The 10437-nt window shown below is 44.1% G+C and overlaps 1 protein-coding gene across 2 annotated transcripts; it reads left to right on the forward strand.

Moving 5' to 3' along the window:
- Positions 1-1797: 1797 nt before the first annotated feature.
- Positions 1798-7671, forward strand: mterf2 (mitochondrial transcription termination factor 2). 2 transcript variants are annotated; one of them, XM_069687024.1, is made up of 2 exons: positions 1798-1866; positions 5821-7671. In XM_069687024.1, the coding sequence occupies exon 2, from the start codon at positions 5847-5849 to the stop codon at positions 6972-6974; it is 1128 nt and encodes a 375-aa protein (XP_069543125.1). In that variant the 5' UTR covers positions 1798-1866; positions 5821-5846; the 3' UTR covers positions 6975-7671. The 2 variants fall into 2 exon arrangements, with proteins under 2 accessions (XP_069543125.1, XP_069543126.1); XM_069687025.1 differs by lacking the exon at positions 1798-1866 and adding an exon at positions 3656-3694.
- The last annotated feature ends 2766 nt before the right edge of the window (positions 7672-10437 follow it).

Below are 10437 nucleotides of genomic sequence, written 5' to 3' on the forward strand. Positions count from 1 at the left end.
ACAAGGCACCAGTACAAACCTCCATCCCTTGCCTCCATGTCGGAGATGCTCAGCGAGGAGCCAGCCTTAGACACATTCAGACGGCCAATCAAGTCCTGCGGGACGGGAACCGTTTGGTCGTTGGAGTCATGGATCAGTTCCTGTTCACCTGTCGGATCGAGGCGGTACCATTGCACGCTTTGAAAACTCTCGCCAACATCACAGTCCAGCGAGACGTCTCTGCCTTCAGTGAAAACTACTTCCTGTGACTCCTTCCTGGGGCAGAAAGCCAGCGAGTACTGCACTTCCAGAGTAGAAGAGATGCAGGAATAATCTCCGCTGTGATCGTCAGAGGCTGCAGGAATCACCAACGAGAAGTCCTTTGATTTGTCACCAAACGATAAGTACATGTATTCGTTCTTCGCGCTGTTACCATCGAGATGCCCCAGCGGGGTCTCCCAGAGCTGGTTGTTCCCATCAGAGGGACACTTTAACACCACCCTGTCCCCCTTTGAGGAGAACATGTTTTTGCTCTCACTGCGGTCTGGCATGAACATGTTCTGGAAACTGACACACTTCTCACCTCTGATCACCGAGCAGTAAAAGTGGGGATTATTATTTAACAGGCTGTTGTTCAGCAGGAGCCGCGCCCCGCTCTCTCTGACCTCCACGACCCCTTGCAGCTCCTCCAGCAGCGGGTCGAGCGACACGCTGCTGTCCAAGAAGAGAGTGGGCTTATAGGACGGGTGCATTTCCCGGTACCAGCGTACGGTCGTTCCCTCCTGACTAATGGAGGTGTTGTTGCACAGGAGCTCTGTCCCTTCAGCTCCTTCGTTCATGATGATCTCTGTTGATTCGACCTCGTCATCGCACACGCAGAGCTGCTGTGTGTGCCGGCTCACCTGCATCGAGTTCTGCCAGCATTCCCTCCTGTACATTCTTGAGTCGGTGTGTGTGAGCTCAGAGATCTGCAGCCCCAGCAGGCGCATGTCTTTGTTGATGCGGATGCGGCCCTGGAGGTCGGCAGGAAGTGTGAAGGGCGGGTTGTCAGCTGAGGAGTTCCCGAGCAGCTGGTCTCCCTCTGGACCAGATCGGTAAACAACAAGATAATCTGATCCAAAGCAGTAACCCAGCTCGATGATGCTGCCCTCCATTCTGAACAGCAGCTCTGCCTCCTCGCTGCTGCCCTGATGGAGGAGGAGGAGAAGCAAAAAGTCCAAAAGCCTCATGCTGGTCATGTTGTTCAGTCGCGTTTGTCACACTCTGAGGAGCTCTTACAGCCAATCTGGTGCACTTCAGTTAGTCACTTTAGTTCCGCCTCTTGCTGATCTCTGTTTCCTCCTCCACATTCTTCCAGCACACACACGAACACACACACACACACACACACACACACACACACACACACACACACACTCACACTCACACACACACACACACACAGACATGTCAAGTCGCTCCGTGAGTGACAGCAGAGTCGTTGAAGTCATTAAAGTTGTTGATGAAATTTTGTCAAGTCTGAGACGACCAATAAGACGAAACAAAAGCAGAGAGGTTTAAAAAATAAAAGTTCTGCTGCTGGTTAATCATTAGCTGTGCTGTTGTGCAGTTGGACTGGTTTTCGCTCGGCTGTGGGTGTGTTGAAGAGGGAGTGTTAATGTGCACATGTTTTCTGGGGCAACTCTCAAGAAAGCTTGATTGCATTTCTGTAAAAGAGCTCTGTGAGCGCATGGATCTGAACTTAGGAGTATTTGATTATTTCTCTGTTCATTGTGTTTTTCACTCAAAAGATTCTTTAATCTGCTTTTCATCAGCAGGAGGGAGTCGAGGTTTCACATTGCACAACAGCTGAGATATGATAGCAGCACAGGATGCTGTAAAACAAAGGTAAGTCCTGTTTTTAGCCCTCAAGTCAAACAAGCTATGATAGATAAGAACACATTTTGTCCTGGCTGATCTGCTGCCTGACAAGTTAATATTTCACCACCAACAGAAAGCTGGCTTTAATCCGCAGGAAAACAGGACACAATCATTATGACTCATGCCATTAAAGTGGCCTCCTTCTCTCCATAAAGCTGCAGGTAGCAGCTCTGTCCAGCTCAAACCTACACTTCTTTCACTTTGTTACAATCAAAGGTTAACAAAGGTTAAATGCAGGCGTCTACGCTGCACAACAAGGAATTCACAAGAGGAAAACATCCTGTGTGTCCATTGTAATCTGAAGTGAGCTGAAACATGAAACAATGGCAGGTTTGTTATCTGAGGCTGATTCAATGGGCGCTCCGGTGTTATCTGACTCAGTCTCTCTTTGTTTAAATTCCTGGAGCTCGCTGTGGCGTTTTGGTTACAGAGGACACTGACCTGACCGGGAAACACCGTGCTTCTTACACCCGTGCAGGAAGTGGGTCAAGTGGAGGATCTGATGTCATGCAGGGAAATTACGCTGTTTACTTTATAAGGAAATGTGTGTCGCAGGTCAGCGAAACTGAAGAACTTTGGGAAAACACATGAGAGTCTCTTCATGAAGCGGGAATGGTGAGGATGAGGCAGATTGTGAAAGATGCAACCACAATCTCAGCAGACAACTGAAACTAATTTTGAATAGTTTTTTGAAGCCTGTTTTACTTTTTCTCAAAGCAGAACCAAATATGTTCACATCTGCTCTCCTTCATGCCTCCTGTGGAGGCTTTAGTTCTCTGACTTTCAGTGGATGTGGACATGAACACAGTTTCTCCTTCCTCAGAGTGTGTGTGGCAGTTAAATCTGTGCTTCAAGTCTGGACAAGTCAAACATACACATTTATCAGAAGGACTCATAGATCCTGTGTCTTCACCTTTTATATTTCATTCCTCGTTCCAGCACAGCCAACGTGAACACTGTTGCGAGGGAGGGGAGATTGCGATCGCGTGACTTAGCACAAACCCTCACATGAAGCCATGGAGGCTGTTCACAGGTTGACTGCAGGTAGGAGAAGCGTGAATGACTCTGTTGACTCTGCGAACCCACATGTTGTTTTATTACTATTCTTCCATGAGAGAGAAACTTGATTCCCATGAGAGACGTGAAAAAACAAATCTGTGTTTCTTTGTGTGTCTTAAACACTCACTATTAATAAGAAGATTATATGCTCCTCTGATGACACGCTCACTTCTGTCAACACGTGTTCAGAAAAAGAAAAAGAAAGAAGCAGCAACCTGTTCTCCTCTGAGGCGTATCATCTGTTTACTGGTACATAAACTATAATGAACCCAGCCCCCCCCCCAGCAGAGGGAACAGCTTGCAGAGCAGGTGATCAAGCGTCATGATTAGGCACCAACTGTGAGAAAACTCTCCGTGTGTTCGGTCCAATTCAGCCCTGTGCTGATTACCCTCATCAGGGCCCCGTATGCTGCTGGCTTTTGAGACGCTGCTGCTGGAGACACAGATTTCTCCAAAAATATTTAATTACTGGACATATGGGCAGCGATAAAAACAGAGCTTTGAAAAGAGGGAAAGAGGTAACCGAAGCATTAAATCACACATCACATCGGGGGAACATTTTCGATATTTTTTTTCTTTCAGGGTCACCCTTTAATTTATGAAGTCCTATCTGTGCTGCTTGCAGTGCGTACCACCGCCTCTGATTTGCGCTGTGCTGCGAAGACAACACTAGCCAACAGTAGAAGAAGAAATCAGTTTCATAACACAACGTCACATCCTGTGACCGCTGCTAAAGGTAACCAGTTTTCTTTAAACATTAGAGCATATTTATTAAACCCTCAACACATGTACACCTCTCTGCTGACAGTAACTGACAGTAACTTTAATCACTGTGTTAAATACAATGATGTTCCGCAGTGCCAGGGGCGGGCGGGACTGCTTTTGTCTCTTCTAGAAGCTAGCCAGCTAGCCAGCTAAACACCTAGCATGAGTTAATTCATCAAGACTTTTATTTTGAAATCGCCGACTAGTTATCCACGAAACCTCCGAAGAGACGTTAATATTTATTAACTCTGCTTAACGTGACAGCAAAGTTCCGTCAGTAACTATTCAGCACTTTATATTGCATTTGACAACGCGTGCTGATTATCGTTAGCAACGGGTCTTTAACGTTACTGGGACAGGTTGGCTCATGCTTTCCCCAGTGAAACACCAGGCAGCAGCTGTGCAATAAAAACACAATCCTCTGTGTGATGGTGGCATACCTAAGTGGCATTAACAGAAATAACACAAAAAGTACACATAAGGGTCGACCTGAGTTAAAGCAGGTAGATTAGGTTACACATTGCTGAGCACTTCACATAAATAACATGCCAGCTTCAGAATAGAATGAGTGAGTTTTTCTTCAGTACTACCTTAATACTTAAAAATGAAGTGTAAAAGTATCACTACTGTGTTTGGTTGCATTACATTTGCTTTTCTTGTCTGTGTGGCTCAGCGTCAAGTCAGCAGGAAGCTCCAGAAATGACCCGTGGCTGTGCATAATGGGAGGAAAATATTGTTCTGCATGGTACTCATGTGAACAGTGGAACAAACAATATAAAGATGAGAGTCATGGCTTCAGACTCTGTCCTCAGTGAAGCACATGACTGGCCATGCTAGACTTCTGTCTTACAGAGCTCTACACAGCTGCTGCAACGTTTGATCAATGACTGTATTAACAGAGATGTGTTTGATCAGCGTGTGAACTCAGCCCCTTTACAAATACCCAGCCCAAAGTGCTTCACATGAACAAACACACAGAAAATAAAAACTAATTGAACAACAACAGTTAAAGTTTCAAATCGGCCAAAAAGACAAAATAAAAACACCATGAATATAATTTATGTTACAACATAACTCAAGAAAGTTCTTTAATTTCCTTTTTGAAATACAGAGCGGTTGCTTTTCTGACAGAAGGAACTCTCATCTGTGTGTTTATGGGACACATTAAGGACATTTAAAAGAAAGCCAGTAGAGGACCTTGGTGATCTGGCTGGAACATAATAACGATGCCTGATGGCTGGAGGAACAAGGTCATTAAAAGCTTTATCAATAAGTAAAATAACACTAACATCAGCCCTAAAGAAACAGGTTGTAAGTGCAGTGGGGTTGTGTGGTCCTTTTTCTTTCTTCACTAGCTGTATTTTTCTTAAAGGCTTTTTGGGTAATCCAGTAAAAAGGAACTTACAATAGTCTATAAAGCTAGTGACTCAAGTGTGAGTTAATGTTCCAGCATCTTTCTTCGTTACAATGATTAGACTTAAATGATATTCCTGAGATGAAAAGATGCTTTAAAGCTACTTTGATGAAGTTTATGCTGATGGTGGCGCCCCCTGTGGACAAAGCGGTGCGCCCTCTCGCTTTCTTTTTTTCAAAGTTCTTTTGATTTGATTTTTAATACAGTTATAATATGAAACTTATGTTGTCACGTCTCCTCTCTTTGCTGATCTTGTCCTGTTCTTGTGTGTGTTGTGTTTTCTGATGAAAAATCTCCTGCTTTCTTTTTCACAGTTAAATTTGTCACTCACTGAAAAGTTACAGGCATTAAAAATAACTACCTAGAAATAATCAGTGTTCTTCCTGGTGGTCTGGTTTGCTTTTGTAGCTCATATTGAGGAATTAGGATTAATTTAAGTTTGATTGATAACCAGCTAACAACTCCTCACAGGAGCTTTGAATGGCCGTGATAAAATGAGAACGAAAATTTGAATCTAAAATCATGTTGGTGATATTTGTTTTCAACCTGTGAGCATTGAGTTCACTTGTTCTCTGACTGAGTTGGGTCCTGTTAGAAGTATTAGATTTTATTTAATGAAGTGGTCGTTTGCTGTCAGCCTGGTTGTTGCTAACAATCTGTTTCTTCTTCTCTTCCTATCACAGCTGATCATCCTCAGGACTTCACTTCAATGCTGCGTCTGATCGCGACATCCCTGTGCCTGCGGTGCCAGCGTGTCCCCGCTCTGCCTTTGAACCTGCGGCCATGTGTGACACTGAGCTCAGCAGAGAACCAGCAGACCGTCGAGGCTCTGTACGACCTGTCTGTGGACGTCCAGAAGGTCCGGAAGCTGAAGGGTTGGGTCCTCCATCAGACCCCCGCCTACACCAAGGAGGTGGCTGACCTGCTGAGGGACATGGGAGCGTCCGGCTCCATCATCGCCCGGATCCTCGTCGTCCACCCCGAGTCTGTCCTCTGTCCCCCACAGCAGGTGCAGGCTCAGAGGGAGCTGTGGATGTCCGTGTGCCCCAACCAGAGAGAGCTGGTCGGGATCATCGAGAAATTCCCTGCATCCTTCTTCACCTCCTCCAGTCACCATGACAGCCAGCGGGACAACATCAAGTACTTCCAGAGCCTAAACCTCAATAAGCGAATCGTCACCAAGCTCATGGCCAGCGCTCCACAGAGCTTCAGCCGGCCAGTGGAGCAGAACCAGCTGATGGTGCAGACCCTCCAGCAGGCCTACCAGGAGCTGGGAGGGGAGGAGGCCAACATGAGGGTCTGGCTCCAGAAGCTGCTGAGTCAGAACCCGTTTGTGCTCCTGAAGCCTCCGGAGGTGCTGAGGCAGAACCTGCTGTTCCTGAGAGACTGGGGCTTCAGCACGGCCGAGCTGCTCCGCCTCCTCTCCAAACTCAGAGGCTTCGTCACCGAGCTGAACCCTGACAGTATGCAACGCACACTGGAGTTCTCCCAGGACACGATGGGCTGCTCCGAGGACGAGCTGCGGGACATCGTCCTCAGCTGTCCTGCTCTGCTTTACTACCCTGAAGAGATTCTGTCAGAGCGCTTCAGGGGCCTCCTCAGCGCCGGGATCAGCATGCCTCAGATCATAGAGACTCCCACCGTGTTGGAGCTGACCACACAGATAGTGAACTATCGCATCCAGCGTCTGAGTGCACACCGCTATGATGTAAGGACAGGAAGTCTGCAGGCGTTAAATGGCACTAAGAAGGACTTTGAGATGAGCTGTGGAAAGCTACAGCTCCGCAGAGAGAGGCCACTTTTTAACCCGGTCGCACCTTTAAAAGGAGACGACTGACAGAGGCTGTAAGGACTAATGCAAGAGAATGAACCTGTACTGTGTTCTGTGCGGTGACTATTTATCTTTATTATATCACTATCACATTAAAGTGCAAGAATCTAAAGGTGCACTCACCTCAGCATCTGTTTAATAAACAGAAATATTTATTTGTTCATGCAGATTAGCCTGAAACATCAAACAAAAATGTCAGGTTTAGTGGATATAAAGATCTGGTCGTCTGCATCATATCTGGATTGCAGTTTCTGGCGCCCAACTGGGACACTACGGCTGGGAGTGTGGTCTTAAATTCAGGCTTTTCTTCATGTGATCTGGTATGAGGGAAGTTACACTGGTGGTGATTAAAAAGATGTTGGTTGAAAGAATGGATCAGGATGTTGTATAATTAACCAAAGATGGCAAGAAAAAGAGCAAAAACAAGAGTCCAGGGTAGATGAACAGGAAACAAACAAGTTGTGAAATAAGTGAGAAAACAAAACCTCACAGCAGGCTGCTACCAACAACAACTTCCCCAGTCAATGCATAAACATCTTTTTATACCTCTCCTGGTCCCCCCCTAATTGGATCAAACCATTTCAGGGAGACCAGAGAGTGTAATCCCCAACTGAGACACAAGTCAAACTCAACATTAAAGATATAATCTGGAAGATTTTCATGCAAATAAATGTCTGTTAAGTCTCCATCTATCTCTGACAACAACAACAACAACACAATGGTGACTGAGCCTATGGCCCACTGATGAAAGCCTTTTGCAGTATATAGTATTATTATGGACTGAAAAAATCCCAAGCGGCGCCCAGTTAGTGACTGGTTGGTCTGCCAGAGAGGGTAGGCGGAGCTAAGCAGCTGCTTTTCCGCTCTCTGCAAGTGTTGTGAGTAAACAGTAATCTACTATGGCTGAACAAACAAAATATACTAAAATATAATAAAAAATATAAAATATACGACAAAAAAATCCAAAGAAAAAGAAACAAACTCGACGCTCAGATGAAGCAAACAGTCTGAAAAGGAAAGCGACCGTCAGCCAGGAAAATCGAGAGTTATAACCGGAGCCAACCGTGGACGTCACACATGCAGCACTGTCTGGATATCTGGGAAGTGTGCTCCTGCAATTACCGTTAATCACCATAGGGGCGCCAAAGACAACGAAACTGAGATCTTCGAGATTATATATATTGAATCACAATGTTTCAAAGGGAGCAGTTAAAGCACATTAATACTGACTGCAACATGTTTTTATGGAAAACCTTTTTAATTCCCATCCTTTGATTTAACCACAAAAAAACACAAATCTGTGTTTATAGCCATGCAGGTGTACACGTGAGGAATTTGTCTTGGTCGCATACGTTATGGTAGACATGAAAATAGACAAAGTGAACAGCAGCACTCCTACTGTCGGGAAACTTTAATAGAACAAAATAATCATCGTCATCCAAAAGAGTATTATATGAAATATGTACAATATAGTCTGGTGTATGAAATCCAAGAACTGAGGGCTCCAGTCTCTCTAATTTGGCACAGGTGGCCTCATATGGCCTGCAGGCAGGACATAAAGGAGATCTGGGCAGGTGACCAGGTACACAGCAAAGTCCTGTGCTGTGTTTGAAATGCCATACTATACTAACAGTACATACTGATGTGGCCTAGATGTAGTGTGAAGTATGCCAAAAATACCCGGATGTTGTACTGATTCTGAGAAAATCTCCAGTGTGCATCGGACCACTCTACCTCGCCTGCTGTATCCCACAATGCAAAGCGTTGGAACTTCACAGCGGCAGTTGAAATGACGATCGCAGCAGCATTCCAGCAGAAGGGGGCGCTATAGCTAAAGAAGCAGCAGTTATTGTTTACTTCCGCCTGGCGTAGCATACTGCAAAATGAATATGAAAAGCTCCTCCATACTACAGACTACCGCCAAACGCAGTATGCAGTATGTAGTATATAGTATGTAGTATATAGTATGTAGTATGTAGTATGTAGTATGTAGTATGTAGTATATAGTATGTAGTATGTAGTATATAGTATGTAGTATGTAGTATGTAGTATATAGTATGTAGTATATAGTATGTAGTATATAGTATGTAGTATGTAGTATATAGTATGTAGTATGTAGTATATAGTATGTAGTATATAGTATGTAGTATGTAGTATGTAGTATATAGTATGTAGTATGTAGTATATAGTATGTAGTATGTAGTATATAGTATGTAGTATATAGTATGTAGTATATAGTATGTAGTATGTAGTATGTAGTATATAGTATGTAGTATATAGTATGTAGTATGTAGTATATAGTATGTAGTATATAGTATGTAGTATATAGTATGTAGTATATAGTATGTAGTACGGCATTTCGAACACAGCCCTAGTTTTCCTCTAATGAGGTGATTTTAATACCAAATGGAAAAAATATCAAAACTGAGGTCACACAATATTTCTCTCTGAGTCTGATTATATGAGAAAACAGCAGTTTAATTTCAGGTGTAAACTCCTGTATTCAGAGATGAGGATGGTTACATAACAATAACACAAAGTGAGACAACTCCCTGGCATCCTAATGTGTGACGCATTTCAGGGCGGTTGGTGTCCCATGCCAAATAAAGTTTTGGCATCCAAATCGAATACATCTTATTTACATGTAAACTCATTACAATGACTTTATATAGATACCTCATGACATCACTGTGTAGTGACCGACATGCTGACTCGTCTATAAAATGCATTACTGGTTATAACTGAACACCAACAAGGCTTTTTATTTACAGCCTGTATGAGTTGTATTTTCACACCGTGTTCTTGGAGCTCTTCCCCTCAGGGAGGAGACGTGACTGTCACACATTTTTATTGTTACTTTAGAGGTGGAGACACTTTGTAATGAGCTACTTCACCGCAGTAATGTCACTGTATTATGATATTAAATATCTATTCTTATGCACTCACACGAGGAGATAAAAAGAAAAGAAACTGAAGAACGCACCCTGCACATTTTATTCAAAGAGCCGTTGAGTTTCAGTTAATTTAGGCCTGATAGATTTTCCATTAAGTCTGCTTTTATTAATAAGCTTTCATATGGGTGTAAAAAGAAGCTTTGATTAGAGTGAAGCCACAAAATCAATTTACATTCTCACCGAGCTTTGTCTGAGCGCAGAGAGGTTCTGTTTCATATGTTCCCGTCTCCTTCTGAACGCTCCGTAATGTTTCAAAGATAGAAAAAGCCCCGAAACTGGATTTTTTTTTGCCTCTAATGGAAGTGAGCTTCACATCTAATGAAGCCATGACTTTATGCCTCCAGGTTCCCTCACTCTCTGAATGTGGAGGACGGGGTCAAAACAAAGAGAGAGGACGTGTGTGACCAGAGGGAGGGGGGGGGTACACTTTAACAACTTCCCATCTGCCGCCGCTGCATCACTCAGCATGGCTCCGTAGTCATGCTGTAGCCACTGGGCAGACGATGGGAGAGAGA

This window comes from Semicossyphus pulcher, unplaced genomic scaffold, assembly GCF_022749685.1.
Source record: "Semicossyphus pulcher isolate SPU_LCO1_2020_fin unplaced genomic scaffold, fSemPul1.0.p SCAF_8, whole genome shotgun sequence".
Taxonomy (NCBI): domain Eukaryota; kingdom Metazoa; phylum Chordata; class Actinopteri; order Labriformes; family Labridae; genus Semicossyphus; species Semicossyphus pulcher.

What these genes read in the sequence shown, in the direction of transcription:
- mterf2 (XM_069687024.1), top strand. Translation starts at nt 5,847, where the DNA reads ATGCTGCGTCTGATCGCGACATCCCTGTGCCTGCGGTGCCAGCGTGTC.